The 22,065-nt window shown below is 54.0% G+C and overlaps 1 protein-coding gene and 1 long non-coding RNA gene across 7 annotated transcripts; one reads left to right on the top strand and one right to left on the bottom strand.

The window, feature by feature from the left end:
• Window positions 1–4,065: 4,065 nt before the first annotated feature.
• On the bottom strand, window positions 4,066–5,042 carry LOC136571632 (uncharacterized). The gene is made up of 2 exons (XR_010785721.1): window positions 4,945–5,042; window positions 4,066–4,486 (listed from the first exon to the last, which is right to left on the bottom strand). It is a non-coding gene; the product is annotated as an uncharacterized lncRNA (long non-coding RNA).
• Window positions 4,893–15,180, top strand: IFFO1 (intermediate filament family orphan 1). 6 transcript variants are annotated; one of them, XM_066572156.1, is made up of 10 exons: window positions 4,893–5,606; window positions 10,391–10,451; window positions 10,536–10,631; window positions 10,858–10,998; window positions 11,455–11,517; window positions 11,927–12,111; window positions 12,592–12,712; window positions 13,408–13,500; window positions 13,691–13,821; window positions 14,428–15,180. In XM_066572156.1, exons 1-10 carry the CDS (start codon window positions 4,921–4,923, stop codon window positions 14,528–14,530), a joined length of 1,680 nt encoding a protein of 559 aa, XP_066428253.1. In that variant the 5' UTR covers window positions 4,893–4,920; the 3' UTR covers window positions 14,531–15,180. The 6 variants fall into 6 exon arrangements, with proteins under 6 accessions (XP_066428253.1, XP_066428255.1, XP_066428252.1 ...); XM_066572155.1 differs by having other exon boundaries at window positions 4,896–5,606; window positions 13,405–13,500; XM_066572158.1 differs by lacking the exon at window positions 11,455–11,517 and having other exon boundaries at window positions 4,895–5,606.
• The last annotated feature ends 6,885 nt before the right edge of the window (window positions 15,181–22,065 follow it).

The raw sequence follows: 22,065 nt of genomic DNA, 5'->3' as shown, positions 1-22,065 counted from the left end.
CCATCAGCAGGATAGAGTTTTCCTGGCTGGGATCCCAAGGTAACTGTCTGTTTTCCAGCAAATGTCCAAATTATGGTTGAATTCCAGCCCTGTAATGCAGGAATAGCCGCTGCTTTAACTGTGTCAAGAAAACTTCTCTCTTGCTGAGCATTGTTCCAATCACTTGGCATGCCTGCAAACCTTTTTTTATAGCTGGGAAGAGATGGGATAAATTTTCATCTCTCTTTGGTGGTCTGATCTGCTCTTGATTTCAGCTGTTGCAGTTATCACTGCTCAGAGAGATAATGTTGAATGTGACGTTGAAATGCCACCACTGAGCTTCAGAGGCAGTAGTGGGGATGCAGCAGCTGGGGACAAAGCTTGGTGGTTTCCTCTGCATTCTGGTACAAGACTGTGGTCACGTCAGGCTTGTGCTTGCAGCCATCTCCTTACTCTGGGAATCTTTTGTTACCTGAAAGCTGAGATTTCTGGAGAATGTGACTGCTGGATCATCTTTCAGTACCTTCCTTTAATGTGTTTTAATATCTGAAAGCTGCTGATAATGAGGCTTGCAGGAGCTGAGACACAGCAAAGCAAGAACTGAGGCAGAGCATGGATTGAAAGCAGATCTGAGGGGTAAAAATGCTGTCACAGATTAAAAGCTTGTTGAGAGGAGTCGTGATATCTGTTCCTCTGTGCTGCATGCTGTCCTTCTCCCCAAACTGGGAGTCTGCTGGAGAAGCCTTATCAGGGCACAAAGAAATCAGCCAGCTGGCAGCTCCTGCCCTGCAGGCTCCAGCAGCTCTCCTCTGCACACTGGGAGAGGCAGCCCCTGCACTGCTGCACCCTTGGGCTGGTGCAGGAAGGAAACAAGGGGACAAGAGTGTGTAATGGAAAGACTCCAGTAGTGACGGGGTCAGTCGCTGACTCCAGTGATGTCATGTGCTGTAATGTCTGTTCCCAGCTGGGCAGGCTGCCTCTGGCTGCATTGCCTCATGTCTGCCTGTATCCTGAGGAAGGGGCTGAAATCCTGCCCTGCACATTTCAGGGACATACTTGGGTGTGAAATCTGGATCTTCCTGCACACACTGCATTGCACATAACACCCAGAGATACAGACACTTTTGTAGGGGCTGGATCCACAAATGGCCAAAGTCCCATCGGTGGGTCTTGCTTGCCCATCCCTGCTGGGGAGGACGTGGAGAGCTCCTGGGGAGGATGTCTGCAAGTCCCAGCTGCCTGATGGGGTCGGGGGGAAATGCTGGGGAAGTAAAGTCACTTGGGTCCTGGGCTCTAGCACTGCCTAGAGCTGCCTTCTCATGAAGACCTGGCTCCAAAACTCCCTCCTGGACTGGTGTTTGTGTGTTTTTAGAAGAAAATGCATTCCCTCCTTTGCTGTTAGACAGGAACATTTCTGTGTGCTACATGTGGCCATCACCCAGCCACTGCTGGCAACCGCTCCTCTGCACCAATTCCTCCACATTTGCACCCAAATCCAGCAGCTGACTGGGCTGATGAGTTTGCTAGGCCCAAAAGTCATGTGTGCATTGCAACACCTCCCTCTGGTTGTGGATAGAAGCAATTTTATGGGTCAGTTTTAGTGAAGAATCTTGGAAGTTGGAAGACTTGGAGAGTTTACACAGAAATACTTCAGCAGTGTTGTGCGAGGGAAAAAGTACCACTGAGGTACTTGGAGGGAAAGGGGAGCAGGGAGATGGGGTACAGACACACCAAGGAGACCTGTGCCTTCCAAAAGGAGCCTCTGTGAAAACTGTGGAGCTGATCTGGACAGGTTTCACATGTGAAGTACCTTTGCAAGGAGGATGTGTTAGCTACCAAGAGCTTCTGAGATCTGGGAGAGGAGGAGCATCTCAGCCTGGTAATGGATGTTACAGCTGGGCAAAGGCAAAGGGGACAGGTGATTTTAATAGGAGTTTGCAGCTCGGAAACCTACCTTGATTTGCCCATGGAGGATAGTGGTAGAGGCTTAATCTCTTTTTACTGTGCTGTCAGCAATTAGAGACAGAGTCCCACATGAGTACCTGATCTGAACTACAGGAACTTGCACTGTTTATTTTACACAGGCTCAGAAAATGCAGTGCTCCTTCCTTGGCCTTGAAATCTGTGGAAAATAAATACCACCATGTTTGCAAGTAAGTGTCTTTTTTCACATTGGCTACAGGAATGATTTCAAGAGCTGCAACAAGCAGCTCTGCATGTCAGCAGCTGCAGCTCAGCAGTGCCACTGTTGACCCTGAGCTGACAAAGTGGGAGCAGGAGCAGTGGGAGGGTCTGGAGAAGTGCCAGGTGTTAGGTGAACCAAGAGGGGAAGATGAGGAGAAGGAGCTGTTGTGCTGCAGTGAGATTGAGGCCCAGAGGAGGAGTGCTGTGGTCCCCTGGGTAGCAGGATTGTCTCCAGTTTCTGGGCTTCTGCAGGAATAACTAGAACAAGTTGGCCCTTGGCCCCAGCCACCTTCTGCATCAGTAGGAATCCTTTACCCCAGCAAGTATCCTAAGCAAACGAAGTTAGAGAAAAAAGGAGGCTCCACATTGCCTCCTGTCCAGAAGGCAGCAGGAGTGTTGGTGGGAAGAGGTGCTGGAGGTCTGTAGCCCAGTCCCTGCAGTAAGTAGGGCTGTCCCAGCACTAGCTCACATCTCTGGGTTTGCACAGCTGGGCCCCAAGAACCACCACAGACAGGGATCCCACCACCTGCTCCAGTGCTGTGTTGGCCTGCTGGTAAAAAAAGCTTTTCCTGATGGATGGCATTTTCCTTCCTCCACTGGCATTTCATTAATCAGCTCCACTTGCTGGGTTTCCCTGGCTGGACAGGAGAGGCCAAGCAGAGCTTGGGAAGGCACTTGCTGCCAGTTTGTGGTGCTGCTCTCACCTGTGCTCTTCACTGGCTGCACATAGCAGCAGCAGGTCCCCCCAGTCTGACCTTGCTTGCCCAGGTGCAAGGGTGTGGAGGGGTAAAAGCAGGAGTGGTGAGGGGGGAGGATGCTGGCACAGCTGCCAGGCACGCAGGCAGGCTGTGACAGGACGTGGCAGCAGGAAGGAGGGAGTCAGCGGTGGCTGAAAGTCACATGCTGGGAGGTTTCTGAGCTGGAACTGTCAGTGCTGCTTCAAAACAAGCTTCTTGACTGGGATTCCTCTTGTCCATCTGTCCTTCTCTTTTCCCTGGGTGTTTGTTTATTTGGCAGCATTGCTGCCAGGCACATTGCTCCCTACCAGCTGCTATTGCAGCACTGGTTTTTGGAAGATGGGGATCTCTTCTGCCTGCCCATGAGGAAAGCCTTCCTACCCTCCTTTCCTTGGATAATAGCACTGCTTGCTGCTGCTCAGCCTCCCTAGTCAGAGGCAAAGGAACATCTGCTTGAGAAGAGGAAAAGAGTTAAAAAGGAGATGACAAAGAGGAAAGCTCACTTCTTCCCCAACCTAAGCCCATCTTGGAGGGACTGAAATCCAGTTGGGTTCCAGTGGTCATGGGTGTGCCAGGGAGGATGCAGATGGTTACTGGTGGGAGAGGAAGTATTATAAATGGTGGGAGAGGAAGTATTATAAATGCACTTGCTGTGGGGAGCCCTGAGTTGTGGGCAGGACAGGGGAGACAGGCAGGCCACAGGATACAACTGATGCTGGACACAGCAAGGCAGGAGAGGGGAACAAATTTCATTTGGACTGCTCCCAGGTCACGATGGCAGAAGAGTAATGGAGGATGGAGGAGACCTGTAGCCCTGGAGGAGAAGCAGCAGGGAACATGTAATAGGCAGACTGTCAGTCAAGACTCACAAAGCTGGCCATCCTCACTGGAGCCGGGAAGTTCCTGGCAGTGTGGATTGAGCCATACCTCTGATCCCAAGGGAAGGGCTGTAGCCCCACTGGAGCATGCCCAGCTCCTTCCACAGAGCTCAGCCTAGTGTGGTGCTGGGCATCTCTCTGAATTCCATCCCACTGCTCTCTCACCCCTTGCCGATGGCTCAGCTGACACATCAGAGGCCGCTTTGCACAAGTGCCACGCTCGGCTCAGCCCCTCAAGTCCTGGGAGAACGGGCCAGGAGCACACAGAAAACAAGGGAACACAGGCGTCCACAGCCATAAAATATTTATGTAGCGATCGATTTGTGCGCAGTCTCCTCCCACCGGCTAATGGGGTGAGGGGCGACGCCAGCGCTTTCTGCAGAATTCACCTGGGGTCGGGCTCAGGGGGTGAGAGGGAATGACCTAAAGTAGGTTGAAATAAGGGACATGAAACAAGAGCCGAGGCTGCTTTGTGAACAAGGAAGGAGGAAGCCGGTTGCAGGCCAAGCATGATGTCTGAGAGGCTGCCTCCATCCACACAGCCTTCTCTGCCCGCTGGCTCGCCATTGTCCAGCGGCAGCTGCCCGTAGGCGGGCTGCGGGCACAGGGCTGTCTTGGGGGCTCCAGAGAGGATAAGGAGAGGCTTTGGGGCGCAGAGGCAAAATTATTCCTTCTTTAAGGGAGGCAGCTCTGGGAAAGCACTAAGTTCTACGGAAAAAAAAAAAAAGAATAAAATATTAAAAAGGAGGCAGAAGCACACTGTGTTGCGGCTGGGCTAGTTACGGAAATCGGTAACAGGCGGGGCTTCAGCTAGCCGGAGAGGGACTTCCCTCCGGGAATCCTGCTGGCCCGGGCCGCGTCCCTTCGCCCCGGGGCGCCCCGAAGCCCTCCGGGGAGGCCGGGCCACCCCTCGGCGGGGGGAGAGACGGGGCCGGCAGAGGAAAGGGAGGTTCTGTCGCGTCCCCTCGTCTGCTCGCTCCGCCCGGGGCCGGCGGCGGGGAGCGGGCGGGAGCGGGGGCGGCTCTCGGCGTCCGCCGCCGCCGCCGCCGCATCCCCGCCGCAGCGGAAGCCGCGCCCCCGCCGCCGGGGCCGGCCGGGCGCATCCCCCCGCCCGGCGCTCCCCGCCCCGTCCCGCCGCCGCCATGAACCCGCTCTTCGGCCCCAACCTCTTCCTCCTGCCGCAGGAGCAGCAGGGGCTGGCGGGCCCCGAGCTGCCGCCGCCGCCGCCCGCCGCCGAGCCCCTGGGCGGGGAGCCGCCCGCCGGCCCCTTCCCCGCGCCGCCCGCCGCCATGGCCCTCCGCAACGACCTGGGCTCCAACATCAGCGTCCTCAAGACGCTGAACCTGCGGTTCCGCTGCTTCCTGGCCAAGGTCCACGAGCTGGAGCGGCGCAACCGGCAGCTGGAGAAGCAGCTGCAGCAGGCGCTGGAGGAGGGGGCGGGCGGCCGCGGCCGGGGACCCCCGCGCCGGGACCAGGCGGTGCAGACCGGCTTCGTGGGTCCCATCCGCACCCTGGGGCTGGGCCTGGGGCCGGGGCTTGGGCTGGGCTCGGCCCGGGCGCTGGGGTCCCCCGGCTCCCGCCCCGGGGGTCCCGGCCAGCCCTCCGCCTACTCCGCCGGCTCCCGCTTCATGCCCGGCACCATCTGGTCCTTCTCGCAAGCGCGGCGGCTCGGCCCGGGGCCCGAGACCACCCTGGTGCAGGGACCCGGCGTCTCCTGGGTCCACCCTGACGGCGTGGGTGTGCAGATCGACACCATCACCCCCGAGATCCGAGCCCTCTACAACGTGCTGGCCAAGGTGAAGAGGGAGCGCGACGAGTACAAGCGCAGGTGAGAAGGGGCGGCGGGAGCGGCATTCCCGGGGGACCGAGACTGTCGCTGCAGGGCTCTGCCCGGTGGGAGATGTGAGGGGGAAGCAGGCAGGGAAGGCGACAGTCCTGGCCGGACTTCTCGGGAGCACGGGCTGCAGGCAGCATGGGGCAAAATGTGGACTCCCGAAAGCATTTGTTTGTGCCTGGGTCTCCTCCCTTGGCGCCTGGTGTGCGAACCCTCTCGTGATGTTCCTTGAGCCTTTTTCCATCTTACCAACCTGGCATGAGGGACTAGAAATGCTTTTCCAGGCAGGGAAGGAATAACTCCAGGAGCTGTGTTTTAAAGCCAAGGGGATCTGGAAATGCTCAGGAAAGAGGAGCAGCCTGAAAGTAGGTGAGGAAGGTGGACATGCAGTGGTGAGCCGGGTTTGAAGTGGAGAAGGCTGCTGGGAAGGAAAGAGTTCTCTGGATGTGTCGGAAGGTGTGGAGAAGCCCCTCAGCAGGGTGGCTGGCCTCTCCTAGGCCCTTTCCCTCGCCAGCACTCTCCAGCTGGCCCCTCGGCAGCAGAGAGCCGAGGCAGGACACCCCACTCCTCGGGGGCTTTCCTCCCGACCCAAAATAGCTGTGGCCTGGCACGTGCCTTGGAGAAGGGTGAAGCAGAATGCAAAGCTAATCTCTTGGCCGGTTCTTCTTTCCCGTGCAGGGTGGCCGCTGCTCTCTTTGTGTCAGGCCAGTTTCCGAGGCTGCTCCCGGATCCGCACGTAGGATGAGCTCAGGCTGGGCTGGTGTGGCCCTGGTGACTGACACCACCCGAGCCACTGGTCTGGGACTTTTCAGAAGTCACACTGTGATTCTTTAGAAGCAGTTAGGAAGTTTGTGATTCCACACCCAATTCCCCATGGGAGCTGTGCCACTGACCAGTTCTGCATGGCCACGGGCTCCAGTACCAGGAGGGAGGCTGGGGTCCAAGTTGACACCTTGTGCTTTTGGCTTTATAAGGCTTAGGCTGAGCAAACTTGCCTCTCAGATGCTCCAAAGGCACTGAGCAAGGCACATGGAAAGGAAGAGTTGGCATTTCTTCTTTCCCACCAAGTGCTGCATGTACCTAAGACCTTTTATTATTAAGCCAGTGGTCAGGCTCCTTCTCCAAAGGGGAGCAGCACTCCTTGCATTGCATTTTCAGATCAGAGAGTGGGAAGCTGGAGCCAGTTTTTTGGCCAGGAAAGCTTGAGCCTCAAAGTGGGTCAGCCAGAGGTAACCAAGTTGGGTTTGGTGGTGCTGCTGAAACTTGGGGAGAACGGAGAGCTGAGCAGGGTTGTCCTGCTCTTCCCAAGAGCCTTCAGGGAAGGCTGCCGAGGGTGAGATGGGGGGGCACCACAAGCTGCTGTGAGCCAATGTTACTGGTGGGATCTATTTTTGGAGTATGTTACCAGGAGCTGGGGGAAAGCAGACCCCACCCCCAGACCCTATCCAGGACTGGGAACTTTGTGACGGGTACAGGCAGGTCCCAAACAGGGGAATGGGACAGAAGGATTCCATTTCCACACCCTTCTCCATGCTGGGGGCTGACACCAACATCCCTTGGGAGCTGAGAGTTCCCTGACACGGTGGGCTGTGATCTGCCACAGGGACAGTGCAGCTGGTGTCATGCCTTTGCCACCTGCCTGGAGACAGATGGAAGAGGCCATATTAACACAGGACTTCCCAGTTCTCTTACCCATTGCTTGGGGGCTGGAGCTTGTGCTTTGATCAGGACAGCGTTGCTGCATTGCTGCCGTGTGCCCCAGAGCACTTGGAGCAGTGCAGCAGGAGCTTCTCTCTGGATACACAGGGCCTGGAATTCAAGTCAGGGATCCAGGAGGGCTGTGGGGGCTGTAGGGAGGGATGAGAATAGTTGCAGCAGCAGGAGAGAGGCTCACGGGAGCTGCCCTTGGGAGGAGCAGACTGAAATTAGGTGGCGGGGATAGGGGCAAAGGGTGCCTGTGAGTATCACACAGACCTGCTAAGTGCTGGGGATCTGGGAGTCTTGTCAGGTTTGTGCTGTCTGCTACACCTACTACTTGTAGTCACAAGTAGTTCTAATCCTGGATGTTGCAAGGACACTCTGGAGGTGTGGAGTGAGCAGTGCTACAACACTGTGTGTTAGACTCTCAGAATGATTTGGGTTGGAGAGGACCTTTAGGGGTTACCCTGTATCCCTGCTCTGAGGTTTCACTAGATCAGGTTGCTCAAAGTGCTGACCTTGAACATTTCCAGTGATAGGCCATCCACAACTTCTCTGGGCAGCCTGCTCCAGTGTCTCACCACCATCATAAAAAATTGTTCCTTATGTCCAATCTAAACCTACCTTCTTTCAGTTTAAAACCTTCACCTCTTGTCACTGCAGGCAAAAGGTCTGGTACAAAGTCTCTCCATCATTCTTGTAAGCCCCCTTGTTTGTTAAAGTGCTTCAAGAAGGTTTTTTCTTCTTGTAATTGCCCTCTGAGGAGCTGTGCCAGGCTGTAGGGCCATCCCCATTGAGGTGAGCTCCAACATAGTTCAGATGTGGCAAGAGGGGGGATAAGTGGAGCCTCAGCCTTGAGCAGCCCAAAGCCCCAGTGTACACTGACCCTGCAGGATGGGGTAAAGCACCCCAGTGCCTGTGGCAGTGAGCAGGATTTTAAGGATGGAGGAATTGTTGATTTTTCTCAGTGAACTTGTTGAAGGGACACACCTGGCAGGGACAGCACTGCATCTTTCCACATCCCTGGCTTTGGGAGAGCTGTCTCCTAGCTGGCAAGGTGCTGGTCAGGTGTGTGTGCAGCTGGGACCCTCCTGCCCTCGCTGCCTGCCTTTGGGCAGGCTGTTGCTGTGCAGCAGTGCAGGGAGGAGCCCCCTGTCCCCTTGGCACACGGGTGGCCGTGGGGCTGTGGCTGGGGCAGCCTTGCTTCCAGCTGGCAGCGACCTGCGGCGGCTGCGGGCGCAGTGCTGCAGGCAGGTTATTATTAGGAGTGGTGCATTGCAGGAGGGAACAGGGGAGAAGGAGCCAGGCAGGAGATGAGGGAGAGAGGTTTGCAGTGGATGGGTGCATGGATTTGTCCCTGGTGGGGTGAATTGCTGTTTTCCCCTGCCATCTAAGCCGGTGTGTATGTGACCTGCACTCATCTTCCACAGCATTGCTGTGAAATGAACTCTTACCAGGATTTGCAGCTCTGCTTTACGTCCCCAGTGAGTCTGGGATATATAGGAACCCAGAGGGAGGCGGGGACCAAAAAAGAGGCAGTGCCACACCAAGAAAGATGCTGAAAATTTTTTATTGTGGTGGAAGGCATTTTTGTCCCTGGGGAGGGAGGCTTTGTTTGAGCAGTTCCCATATAAGGGCAATTGTACCTTTTAACTTTCTCCTTTCTTTTCCCTTCATCTCGCTTTCCCCAAAAGGATGGGAACACTCTTTGATTCCCCTTCTGAAGCTGTGGTATGGATCCAACACCAACTTGAGGAGTGCACACTTTTGTCCTTGTTTGAGTAAGGAGCAGCATTGCTAGCTTTAAGAGCTCAGAAATTCACAAGCCAGGGCTCTCCCACGTCGTCAGATTGTCCAGATACCCTGAGATAACAAATGTGAGGGCTTTTCATATGCTTTCTGGCCTCCTAGACCTTAGGATTTATTGTTCAAATTTGGTGTGGGTAAGTGAGAGGAGAGATTTTTCACATCCTTTTGCAGAGTCGCAGTGTCTGTGTTGGTGCTTGCAGGCATTAAATAGAAACCAGACCTCACAGCACCAGGAAGAGTCCAGCTCTGGTTGCTGTCCCAGAGTGATCTCGCTTTCTCAGAAAAATCTGGCTCTCCCAGAAGAGCCAGGAGCTGGGTAAGAATACAGCAGCCCTGCCCCATGCTACACAGCAGCACATGCCAACCCCCTGATCTATGGGATCATCATTTAGCCAAGGGCGGCACGGCTTGATGGCCTCCCAACAGACCGTGGGCTGGGCCAACACTGCAGTGAGACCCAAGAGGTTGAGCTCATGCACTGAAATGTAATATAATAATTGCTAGGGGATGTGTCTTTGCACAGCAAGGCTGGGCGCCTTGCAGCTCTGCTTTTTGCAAAGCTGCAGAGCCCAATACCCACTGGACAGCCCGGCATAAAGGGGCACAATCCATCCTGCTCCCTTGCGGGATGACACAGTGTTCTTTAGTCCAACCTGGTACGCAGCAGTAGAGCCAAGGAGTCTTGTGCCCCTGCCCAGGCAGTGTGTCTGCCCTCTGCATTGGGACAGGCAGAGGAGCAGCCCTTGGTGCACATGGTGGTCACTCTCGCTGTGAGCTGGTTCGGTGTCAGGATCAGGGTTTGTGCTTCCGGACAGCCTGAACTGCAGCACCGCAGACGCACACAGAAGTGGTGTGGTCACAGAAGTGATGCAGATGGGGGCAACTCCGCAGTCCATCTGCAGAGCTGTTGTGAGGGCTGGAGCTGCTGTGGCCCAGGCCTCAGAGGGAGAGGCCGATGGGCTGTGAGAGGCCGTGGGTGTGCGGCCCAGCTGCTGGGCAGAGCCTGTGGTCGGTGTCCCCAGCTCCCCCCAGCACAGGGCGGGCCGTGGTGGGTGGGGCAGCGTTTGTGGCTGGGGGGACGATGGGCTTGGCAGCTGCCATGGCCCGAAAACAAGAGGCCATGCATTCCTGGGCACATTCTCCTTCCCGGGCTGGTGCTGTCGTGCCCCCCTCTCGGATGGCTGTGGGGTGAGCAGCTGCCGCTCCGTGCTCTCCCTTTGGCAGCCAGCAAGGCGAGGCTGATGGGATCTGAGCGGCGTTTGTCTCCCTAGATGGGAAGAGGAGTACACGGTGCGTGTCCAGCTTCAGGACCGGGTGACTGAGCTGCAGGAGGTGAGCCTGCCTGTTCCCCCTGCCCCTGCACCCCGGCTGCCCCACGCTGGTGCTGATTTGCACGTCTCTCTCGCCCTGGCGCAGGAAGCCCAGGAGGCTGAAGCTTGCCAGGAGGAGCTGGCCATGAAGGTGGAGCAGCTCAAGGCAGAGCTTGTTGTCTTCAAGGGACTGATGAGCAATGTGAGTCCCCAATCCCTCTCCAAGCCCACAGCAGTGTCCTACCCATGTGGCGTGGCTGTGTAGAAAAGCAGTTCCATCCAGCACTGGCAGGGTTGGTCTGGGGCACAGCGAGCAAAGCAGGGACGAGGGAGTAGTCCTGCATGAGGGGGAACATGGGGGCACTTATTGCCATCTGTCTTGCCTAATATTCCTCCCTTGTCCCCTTCCTGTGGTGCTGTGGGTTCAGAACATCACGGAGCTGGACACCAAGATCCAGGAGAAGGCCATGAAGGTGGACATGGACATCTGCCGTCGCATCGACATCACTGCCAAGCTGTGTGACGTGGCACAGCAGCGGAACTGCGAGGACATGATCAAGATGTTTCAGGTGAGAAGCGCCCGCTGCTGATCCCAACTCAGCCACCAGCTCTGGGGAGGAGAGATCCCAAAGGAGGAGGTAGAAGAGACAACACCCGCCCCCTGCTAGAGGTGGTGTGGTCACCCTTGCCCTTGCTCTTTCTGGTCCCCTGCTTTCTGTCTCTCTCGGGAGGACCAGGCAAAAGGGCACAGAGTGGAGGTGGAATGCTCCAGATGTTGCTTTGGACATCAAGAGTCCCCTCAACCTCTTGCTGATGTGTTGTGTTGGGCCCGGGGACCCCCCAGTGCTAGGGGAGCAGCTGCAGGAGGGAGACAAGTTGCTTGAGTGTCTGTCTCTAACTCCATCTCTCTCCTTTCCCTTCCCCTCTCCGCCATCTTCTCTCTGTCTCTCTTCTCTGTCTCTGTCTCTGTCTCTTTTCTCTTTCTGGATGTTGCTGCTTTTCTGTCTCGCTCTTTGTCCCTACAGAAGCAACTGGTTAGTTCCATTCAGTTGAGAAATTTTAAAAATTTTAAACTTTCTTTAAAAAAGGTTGGCCTATAAATATTGACATATTTCACGTTTTTCAGACTGTCTCTTTTTTCCTGTTTCTGTCACTGTGTTTCCCTGTCTCTGGACTGGGGTGGTGGGTGATTTGAGTTTTTCTGCAGTAAAACTACATTGTTTTTTTCTCATCAAATTCATAGATTCCATCTTTAGTTGCTTAGCTTTAATTTTAGAAAATGCTAAAACCATGTTTTATCCATTGCACCCATCTTTAACCTGATCATAACGAGCCCATCTCTCTCTCTCTCTCTCTCTCTCTCTCTCTCTCTTTTCTTCCTTCCTTTCTTTCTGTCTTTCTCTCTTTCCCTGCCTTTCTGTCCCTCCACCATTCCTTTCCTCTCCATCTCCTGCCCACTCCTTGCTCCTGCCCTCGGACCCGGCCTCGTTTCTGTAGTCTCTGCACTTGTCTCCCGTTAAGGTCCCAGCCTCGGTGGGGCGGAAGCGGGAGCGCAGGCAGGTCAGCGACGAGGACACCTCGCTGTCGGAGAGCGATGCCTCCCGGAAGCCCGACGAGGAGGAGGAGGACGAGACCACGGCCATGAGTATCAATGAGGAAATGCAGAGGATGCTGAACCAGCTGTGAGTGCGGCTGCTGCGCACCTCTGCCCGTGCTGTGCAGCCAGGCTCCAGCACCAGGCTCCCTGCTGGCCCTGGGATGGGGAGGGCAAGGGTGGTCTGTGCCTTCCCTTGCCAGGTGAGGGTGAAATGAGAGATGCTGCTGTGGAGAGTGGTCACCCTGTGCTCTGTGGCACAGTGGGACTGACCCCCTGGGAGACCTAAGCCCACCTATGCCGAGAGTGGGAGCTGGTCCAGCTCCCCTCCTCTTGCCCCTCTTCCTGCTTTTTGGGAATCTGTGCCTGGATTTGCTGGGGCTCCTGACCATAAAACCAGCCCCTTCCCCATCAGCTGTTGGGTTTGGGCACACCTGAGTTCACCCTGGCCAGACCCCCAAGAGCTGCAGCCCTGCTCATGAGTGGGTGCAAGGCTTTGGCACTGACACAGCCCCCTACCTGCTGTGCTCTCCTGCTGGGTGCTGACGTGCTGTTCCCTTGTGCCCAGGAGGGAATATGACTTTGAGGACGACTGTGACAGCCTCACGTGGGAGGAGACAGAAGAAACGCTGCTCCTCTGGGAGGACTTCTCTGGATACGCCATTGCAGCCGCAGAGGTGCAGGGGGAGGTAACGGTGGTGTCAGGGCCCTGAGGTCTCCTTGGGTTGGGACGCTCGATCCTGCCTGAGCCTGGGAAGATGCTCTCTCAAAGACCAGATTTCAGCCCCTTTGTCTTTGCAGGCCTGTACACGATGCTTTCCTACCTTTTCTGCATGAATACATTACAGCATCCTGTCGAGGTCTCCTTTTCAGAGACAGGGACCTGTAGCCTGAGGGGTGTGCTGAGGGTGGGGTGCACACATGTGGGGAGAGCCGCAGCCCGTCCAGAACAGAACACTTCCTCTGGCTGGACTGGTCTCTGGTGATTCTTGCTCACGTTCTCCAGCCCACCTACCCACTGTGCAGCAAAACTGCCCAAGGAGGGGCCTTGGTGTCTGGCCAAAGCCCTTGTCATCCCAAATCTTTGGTCCTTGGCTGTCCCCTGGGGATGGATCATGCTCAGGAATGGTCTGTGCTCTCCAAGTCTTCAATGCAATGCTGGGCTTGTTCGTGTTGATGTGGTCACTGCCCAGTGTGGCGAGTCCTGAGTCTCAAGTCCATGTTGACAGGATTGAATCCTGTCTTATTTGTACTACACTGTATATATTTCTTCCTCTTTTCTCTGTGCTGCCAGTTCTTTCTCTGATTTGTCTCTCTCTTGCCTTTGGTTCCTCATGTTGGACGCTTCCCTGCCTCTAAACCTGCTGTCTGCTCTCCTCAGCAGCAGGATGACAGCCTGGAGAAGGTGATCAAGGACACGGAGTCGCTGTTCAAGAGCCGTGAGAAGGAGTACCAGGAAACCATCGACCAAATAGAGGTGGGAGAAGGAGGAAGTGGGGGTGCCATGGCACAGAAGGGTGTGAAATGGGGGAGTGGGTCCCTGGGGGAGGGAGACACAATGCTGGAGCAGGTCACTGGTAATGTGGGTGACAGTCCTCGGTCTGGCCATGCCCGCTGCCCTGCGCCACGTGCCCTGGGATCATCTCTGCACCGTTTCCCTTGAGCAGCTGGAACTGGCCACAGCCAAAAATGACATGAACCGGCACCTCCACGAGTACATGGAGATGTGCAGCATGAAGCGAGGCTTGGATGTGCAGATGGAGACTTGCCGGCGGCTCATCACCCAGTCTGGGGACAGGTGAGCTCCAGCAGGAGAGCCAGGACACCCAGGCTCTGGGTCTGAAGCCGGGGTGGTGGTGGGAGGGAGCTGAAGGACGTGGTAGAACTCCTGCCCTGCCCTCATGTGGTGTGGGGAGAGGGCGGTTCCCAGAGGCTGTTGGACGCCTGGCTGGCCTCCACAGAGGTCATGGTGCTGCCTCTGCAGAAGGCAGGAGACACACAGGACTCACTTTTGACACATGAAGCCAGACCCCCCCCTGTGGAGAGAGGAGCTGCCATTGTGCAGGGACATCGTCTAAGTCCCCAAAGGCCTGTGGAGCCAGGGTGGCTCCAGGCTGGGGACCCCTGTGGTGGACTTCCACAGACCCCTTGGCCTTACATACCTTGTCAGGTTCCTGCTCTGGGCAGGCCCCTCCAACGTCTCCCCCAGCTCTGCTTCATGCTCTTGATTGGTGTCCTCTGGAACACCCTCCCAGCACCCAGGGATTCCTGCAGACATACACATGCCCAAAGGGCGCTTCAGCTTCTGTCCTTCTTGCTCTGCTGACCCCTGCCCACACCAAACTGGGTCCTTTCCCTCCCCCTGGGCGATGCTGTGACTGCTGCCCTTTACTGTTCTCTGCAGAAAGTCTCCTGCCTTCACCCCGACCTCCAACAGCGAGTCAGCCCCGAATGAGGAGAGTGAGGAATCTGACCGCGATCCCCCCAGCGATGCTTCCATCAGATAATGAGGGGAGGCCCGGCTCCCTCGGACCCCCTTCCTGGCACGGGGTTGCCTGAGTCACACCTGGGAGAGACTGTCAGGGACGTGGAACTGCTGGTAAACGTCTGTCGCCCAGGCTCACTCCCATTTTGGGGTACTTGGCAGACCCCGCACACCCCCTCACCGGATACCTTGCAAATGGGAATAGCTAGATAGACCTGAGGGCCCTTGCCCGGGCTGCTCTGCCTTCAGCCCCTTCTCCATTCCCTTTCCCTGCTTTGGGTAAGCCGTGCTTTGGGCAGGGAGGCTCCAAACCTGCCACGGTGGCGTTCTGCAGGACGTGCTCCCAGGCGCCCCAGACCCACCTCCTCTGGCCTCCGTCCTGGTACACCTGACTTGCCCCTGCCCTCCCTGCGCTTCACGGAGCCCAACGAGAGCCGTACCTCCCTGCAAACTGGACCTGACACTGGTGCCAACTGGACCGAGCCCGGGGCTCTCCCTGTCCTTGCTGCTGGCCGGGCACCTGGCTGGCACTGCCCGTGCCGTACCGGGCACCCCGAGCCTCCCAGGCCTTCTCGGGGGCGGGGGCCGAGTCCCGCTCACTGTGCACTTTGCTTTGCTCACGTCTGTGTTACGGGGGCGAGGTCATTAAATGGGACGATTTCCTTTTCTACAGCTTCGCTGGGTGTGGCCTCTCCTGTGCTGCCGCGGGCCAGGCGGGGCTTGAGGCAGGGCTGTGGTCCCTCAGACGCCAAGCCTGCATCACTGGGTCTCCTATGGGAGTCCCAGGTAGGACAGGGGTGAGATCCCTGTTCTGAGAGCCACTGGCCATCAATAGGCACTGGTGCTGCATGGGCTGCCTTGTTTTTAACCTGGAGCATCATCAATGCAGAGGCCGAAGGACTGAAAAATGGAACTGATCCTGGCTTGTGAACCTCTTCCTGTTTCCTGGTCTCTTGTGCCACACCAGGGCATCCCAGAGCACCTTCCTGCCTGCCCTCAGTCCCATATCCCACCTCAGTGTAACCTCAGTGGGGATCCCCTGTCACACCATCTCCTGTGGCATTTTCCTGGCTGGCTCCTCCAGTCATGGTGACAGGAGGCTGAGGCCTGGCAGGGTGTCAGGAGGGAGCAAGCAGCCTCCAGAGAGGCAGTGTGATCACTGAGAAGTGGACACAGCCTGCACAGCCAAGGCAGGTGAAGCTCTGGAGAAAAAATGCTTCTCACTAAAGGTACTGAAGAGAGAAGAAAGCACATGGCAGTAGAGTTTTTGGAACATCTCTAAGATTAGGTATGGAAGATAAAACGGGGGCTGAGGGATGCAGGAGTTTCTCTCTGTAGATGTAGATGTGGCTGGGTGGCTGATGCTGCTGGGTGCATGAGCTGGGAGCGCTGTGGCATCCATGCACCACGGCACAGTGTCCGTGTTGGGCAGGGTGAGGTGCTCTGCCCGTGCCTGCCCTGTGTGTTAAGGCATGTGTTGGCATTCCAGCAGGGGCTGAGCTGCCTAGAGCAGGCAGGGAGGTGAGTCCCTGCAAATGGCAGAAGAATTGAGCAGGAAGCAGGAAATCAGGGCGCAGGTGGAGCACTGCTGGTGCTGGGGAATGGCAGTTCTTCAGCCTGTGGTCTGCTGTGGCTCCTGACTGCCGTCTTCACTGCTTGCAGGAAGTTGGGAAAGTGTTTCACGGGAGCAGCAGGGTGCTGGGAAGCAGCAGAAGCCCTGGCTGCCTGTGGGTGTGTGGGTAGATGGGAGGTGTGTGTCTGTGGCTGCCATGGCCCTCACCTCTATGCCACCTTGTTCAACTGTTTCTTCCATTCCTTTCCCTCTTCCCTCTTTATTTTTCTACCTAAAAGAGCTAAAGCCAGAGGAAATATTTTACTATTTCAGTTTTCTACTTTCAAGTGATGATGCCTCACACACAGTAGATCAGGGATCACTTCTATCCTGTCTGGAGGCTCTTCAGTTTCATGCAAGTCCCCTTACCTGTAGGCATCTTTGCAGTGTTTTCTTCTCTTTCTCTCCTGTGGAGAGTTCTGTAAATGTTCTGACAACTTCTGGCTTCCCCTGTGCATAATCCAGGACATGCATACCTTTGCCTTGGTACTGCTTAAGGAACCCAGAAGATTGCAGAGTACATGCCCTGAGAGATTTCAGGAGTGAAGCACAGAAGGATGACATCTCTGCCTTGAGCAGAGGAGCAGCAGGTGCCAGACACCCATGTCCCAGGACATGTGGTGACCCTGGTCCCACACTGCCTGCCAGGACTCCATTTGCAGTGAAACCAAAATCTCCACCACCCACGTGTGCAAGATGCTGTTCCCTGTGAATTGTATCACCAGCAAGAGGCTCTGTTCCCCCACCAGTCTGACAGCCCAAGATCTCTTGCTGGATATGCAGCAAGGATCCCTTGCCTCAGCAGTTCCTCAGTGTGGGAAGCACAGCCCAAGGCCCCAGTGTTAGCTGGGCCACCTGTCCAGCTGTGGTGACCCCACATCTTTGATGCTGAAATGAGATGTGGTCCCTCCATCTACTGAGTTCTTCTCTGTGGGCTCCTTTTCATTCTTTGAGGAGTATCAAGCCTGCTTTTCTCCACCATGTGCCCTGCTGGGAACTGTGATGTCCAGGAACTACTCAGTGCTGTGTTGCTTCTTGAGTCCCCAGTGTTACCTCCTTTCCAGGACACCTCTCGGCAGTGCCTGCTCAGGAAGCAGTATCAAGTCCTGTCTGGCTCAGTGCCTGGGCATTAATGTGAATGTTTAATGCCCAAGAACAGTCTGAGCACAGACTGGATGGGGCTCCATGGCAGGAGGCATCTGGGCAGTCCCTCTGCCAGCATTTAGCTCAGGACTGTGGCTGCTGAGTGCTGATCTCTTGAACATTCATTTGTCCAAGACCACCCTTTCGGGGTCATATCTCTGGACTGGGCAAGAAGGTCTTCCCATTGAATATTTAGGCAGACTGGTTCATCAGCTTATTAACCCTCAGAAATGTTGGAAGGAAGATTCTCCCCTAGGCAGGGAGAATTGGGTTAGAGATCACCTAGGGAAATGGGATATCCACAAATCCATGGCCCTTGTAGGGATGCATCCACAGTGCTGAGGAGCTGCTGAACACCACAGCGGTCATCTTTGAAGGGTCTGACATCAGGAGAGGGGCCTGAGGCCTGGAAGAAAGCAAATGTCACCCCACTCTTCAAAGAGGCCAAGAAGGAGGACCCAGGAAACCAGTCAGCCAGTCAGCCTCACCTCAATGCCAACAAGGTGATGGAGCACCTCATTCTGGAGGTTATCTCTAAGCATGTGGAATACAGGAAGGTGAGCAGGAGAGTCGGCTTGACTTCACTAGAGGCAAGTTATGCTTGACCAACATGATTGCCTTCTACCACAAGACAACTGCCTGGATGGATGAGGGCAGAGCAGGGGATATTCGAGTCTGTCTTGACTTCAGCAAGACTTTCAATACTGTCTCTCACAAGATTCTCATAGACAAACTTAGTGAGGACTGGATGAGTGCACAGATTGGGAACTGGCTGAACAGCAGATCCCAGAAGGTCATAGTCAGTGGCACAGGGTCTAGCTGAAGGCCTGTCACTAGTGGTATCCCACAAGGTTCAGTACCAGGCCCATCCTTGTTTAACTTGCTCATCAAAGACTTGGATGAAGGGTAAATGCTTTCTCATCTTGTTCATTGGTGACACCAAGCTGGGAGGAGTTTCCAATACCTCAGTGTTGTGCAGTCCTGCAGAGGGACAGGTTGGAGAGATGGGCAGAGAGGAACCTTCTGAAATTCAGCAAAGGCAAATGCAGGGCCCTACACATGTGGAAAAATAACCCCATGTACCAGCACAGGCTGGGGGCTGACCTGCTGGTGAGCAGCTCTTCAGAGAAGGACCTGGGGGTCCTGGTGGACAACAAGCTCTCCATGAGCCAGCAGTGTGTCCTGGTGTCCTGGCATGCATTAGGAAGAGCATTGCCAGCAGGGCGAGGGAGGTGAGGCTCCACTCAGCCCTGGTGAGGGGAGTCTGCAGTGCTGTGTCCCATTCTGGGCTCCTCCATCCAAGAGAGACATGGAGCTCCTGGAGCAGGTCTAGCAAAGGGGAATAAAGATCATTAGGCGATCTTAGCCTCATGAGGAAGGGCTGAGGGAGCTGGGCCTGTTCAGGCTTGGTAAGAGATGTTTGATAGGGGACCTCATCATTGTCTATAAGTTATCTGCAGGCTGGGTGTCAGAGGAAGGAGCCAGGATCCTGTTCTTGGTGGCGCCAAGAAGACGAGACAACGGCAGAAACTGGAACACAGGAAGTTCCACGTGAACGAAGGAAGAACTTCTTTACTGGGCAGGTGTCTGAACACTGGAGCTGATTGCCCAGAGAGGTTGTGGAGTCTCCCTCACTGCAGTTATTCCAGAACTGTCTGGGGGCAATCCTGTCCCATGTGGTCTGGGACAACCCTGCTTGAGGACAGGAGTTGAGACCAGATTACTCCTCTGGTAGTCCCTTCCACCCTTACCCATTCTGGGATTCTGACCAGGCCCACTGAATTTCTTGATGAATACTAGCAGATATTCCCACAGAGAGGAGGGTGGGGAGCATCACTTCCCTTGCACCTCACCACATGAGGGTGGGATTGTGCTTTACTGGCTTCAGTGGGTTCAGGAAACCTAACCACTAAGTAGCCCGCATCTTCTTCCTTGTGTTAAGTGAACCTGCACCCTCCCTTCACTGATTCCTGGATCCCATCTCTTAGATCATATCACTGAGAGAGTCTGACCTGTCTGTTGAGTCAGTCAAGGCCCTGTATTTTCCACCCAGCACCCTTCTGCTGGAGGCACTTGTCACTCATCCTGCATGAGCTGTGGTGGTGTGAGTTATCTTTCCCCATATCAGGATTCCTTGGATGGACCTAAATGCAATGCTGACAGCCTTCACCAGAGCACTTTTGGATTCCAGCTAACCTGTTGTATTATTTTATTTATCATGTTTCTTAGTCAGGAGTTAGGAGAGGACAAAGCTGCGTAGAAAGGTGCTCTTGTTTCTCAGTTTGATCTGGAAGCTTGACTTTCCTAAGCCTTTTACCTTTGGCCATGCTCTTCATACATTTATGGTTGCTGTGTCTCAGGTACCTGTGACACAGGGTGCCCCAGAACTCACAGGTGATGACCAAGTAGGTCAAGTACTCTGGCTACAGGGAAGAAAGCTCCTTTCAAGAGGAGAGGTCAGAATTAATGCAGAGCACAGTGGAGGTACTGTCTCATTGGAAATACACCTGGATGGTGCAGGGACAAGCTCCTGGAAACATCTAACAAGGCGCTGCACATGGTGATTAATGCCAGGAGTGATGGTAAAGCCATCATGATCAAGCTGGACAAATGTCACAACAGATGGGAAGAGGCAGCATTTCCAGCTTCAAGAGCAGACTGCATCTGGGCAAAGTGCAAGAGGAAATAGAAATCATCAGGGTAGGAAGAAATGTAGCTAACTGATATTTTTAAGGGTCACAGCCATATGGTAGAACTGCTAGATCAGCCTAACCTGTTGGATAAAGGAATAGGCAAGAGCCATTGTGAATTTGGTTTACAAGCAATGTTAAAAGTGATATTCACTCTAGAGCTGCTAGCCAAACATGCTCTGATGCACAATTTCATCAAGGTAGTGAAGGGTCTTCTATAAATACTCCTGAATCCCCCCAAAAAACATGTTGATTTATTTTGTAAGTACCTCCCTGCTTTGCTTGACAAGAAAAATTGTGTTGTCAATAGGAGACTTTGGCTTGGGATACCAAAGAATATGCTGTGCCAGGGGGAATTTCTCATCAATTTACAAGTGATGGAATGCCCAAGTAAGGCAATGATTTTAGATGTCCTTATGACAGATGAAGATTGGGTAAAGATTGATGGTTGCCTAAGGACAAGGGATCAACTGAGAAACAAATTGAGACATCAGCCAGAACAAAATGTCACAGCTGAGAGCTGTGTGTTTCCTGTAACTTTTCCTTAGAGTGAAAAAAGTGAACTTGCAGATTGTGGAAAGAGCGGTATTTTTCCAGTTTTTCAAAAGGCTGTGATTTAGCAACATAAGATAACTTTCAGTGAGTGAACTTCCTTGAGTAAGTGGCCGTGTGACAAAAGTACTTAGAAATAAGAATAGCTAATAGAAATAATAATAAAGCTTGACCTACATTAATGAAAAATAATCCTTGTAACAACTACAGCAACTGTGGTTAGGAGAAAAGGAATAGAGGGACAACAGAATAATTCAGCTGTCTGAAAAAAGGTCTTCAGCTGCTCATATCACCTCAGAGAAAAATAACAATATTTGAATGTGCAAGGAACTAGCATGCTGTTCTAGTTACATTTAAAGAAAAATCAATCCAAACAGTAATATTTTCTTTTTATTGGCTGAAATTGGGAAAATAATCAAAACAAGGAAAAAAAAAAGAAGCACTCACCAGATAAGTCTGCTCTGTATATGGAAAATGCAGAATGTGCTCAGAAGGGAATGATGAAGCACTTTCCAGGCAGTTAGCAATAAGGAGGATCCTTGACATGATCTCCAGCTGAGCACTGCTGCAGTTCCAGGCACAGATGACCTGGAGCACAGTAACTGTGGGGTGTCTGGGGTGCTGTAGGGATGAGCAAGCCCCCACACAAGGCCTGAGGCTGCCTGGGGAGCTGGAATGAGCAACGCTGAAAGTGAAGCACGGCGCTGTCGCTGCCTTCCCGCAAACGGCGCTTTGGGAAGCGCAGTAACCTCCACACTGGGAAAAAAGCACTGGCTGCTGAAATCCGTGGTTTGCTGAGGTCAGTTTTTAAAAGCATCAGGGAAGACATTTAAAGAAAAGCCTGGGTGGATGGGCAAGCAGATGACGTCAGTGCTTAGTCTGACAGGGCATGGACAAAAGCCAATGAGGAACCAGTGGAGGGGGGAGGAGGCGAGAAATCATGAAGGAATGGAAAAAATCTGCAGTTTAAGGAATATTTATAGAAGGACAAGGAATTGACAGACAAAACTGACACCATTTTTGATACGTAGAAATGATACAGACTCTCAAAAGGGCTAAATATCTCAGTCAAAAGTGCCAAGAGGCATTACAGAGTATTTCTGAATAGGGTCAAAAGAGAATTTCTGTTGCCAGATGTACATAGCCATGCATAGATACATCCAAGAGCAAGAAATAGTGACTGACCTTGCTGGGAGAACAGAAGGGTTGGAAAGACCTTTCCCTGTTCCTAGGGAGCAGGGCTCACCTGCAATCATGTGCAAGTTCTCAGCCAGACACTAAAGATGTCTTTAAACATCTTTTATCCACATGTGACATTGGTGTCCTTCATCCTGCTTTGCATCAGAAATTGGAATAGATGGACCAAAGACTCCTAACCATGATTCCAGGCTAGAAAAAAAATGTTTTGAAAGTGAAAAGTTTAGTTACTTTGCTCCTAAAAAAAAAAAGATAAGTGAGCATTTTTGCACAGTGCCTAAAGTAATTTCATGATGTTGGTCTGGATGGCAGTTTAGTCAGGCTGATAAAGGCATATGAGGATTCTGAGGAGATGGGGAAGCT

The sequence above is a fragment of the Molothrus aeneus genome, chromosome 2, assembly GCF_037042795.1.
Source record: "Molothrus aeneus isolate 106 chromosome 2, BPBGC_Maene_1.0, whole genome shotgun sequence".
Taxonomy (NCBI): domain Eukaryota; kingdom Metazoa; phylum Chordata; class Aves; order Passeriformes; family Icteridae; genus Molothrus; species Molothrus aeneus.
This window is presented reverse-complemented; position numbering and strand designations above follow the sequence as displayed.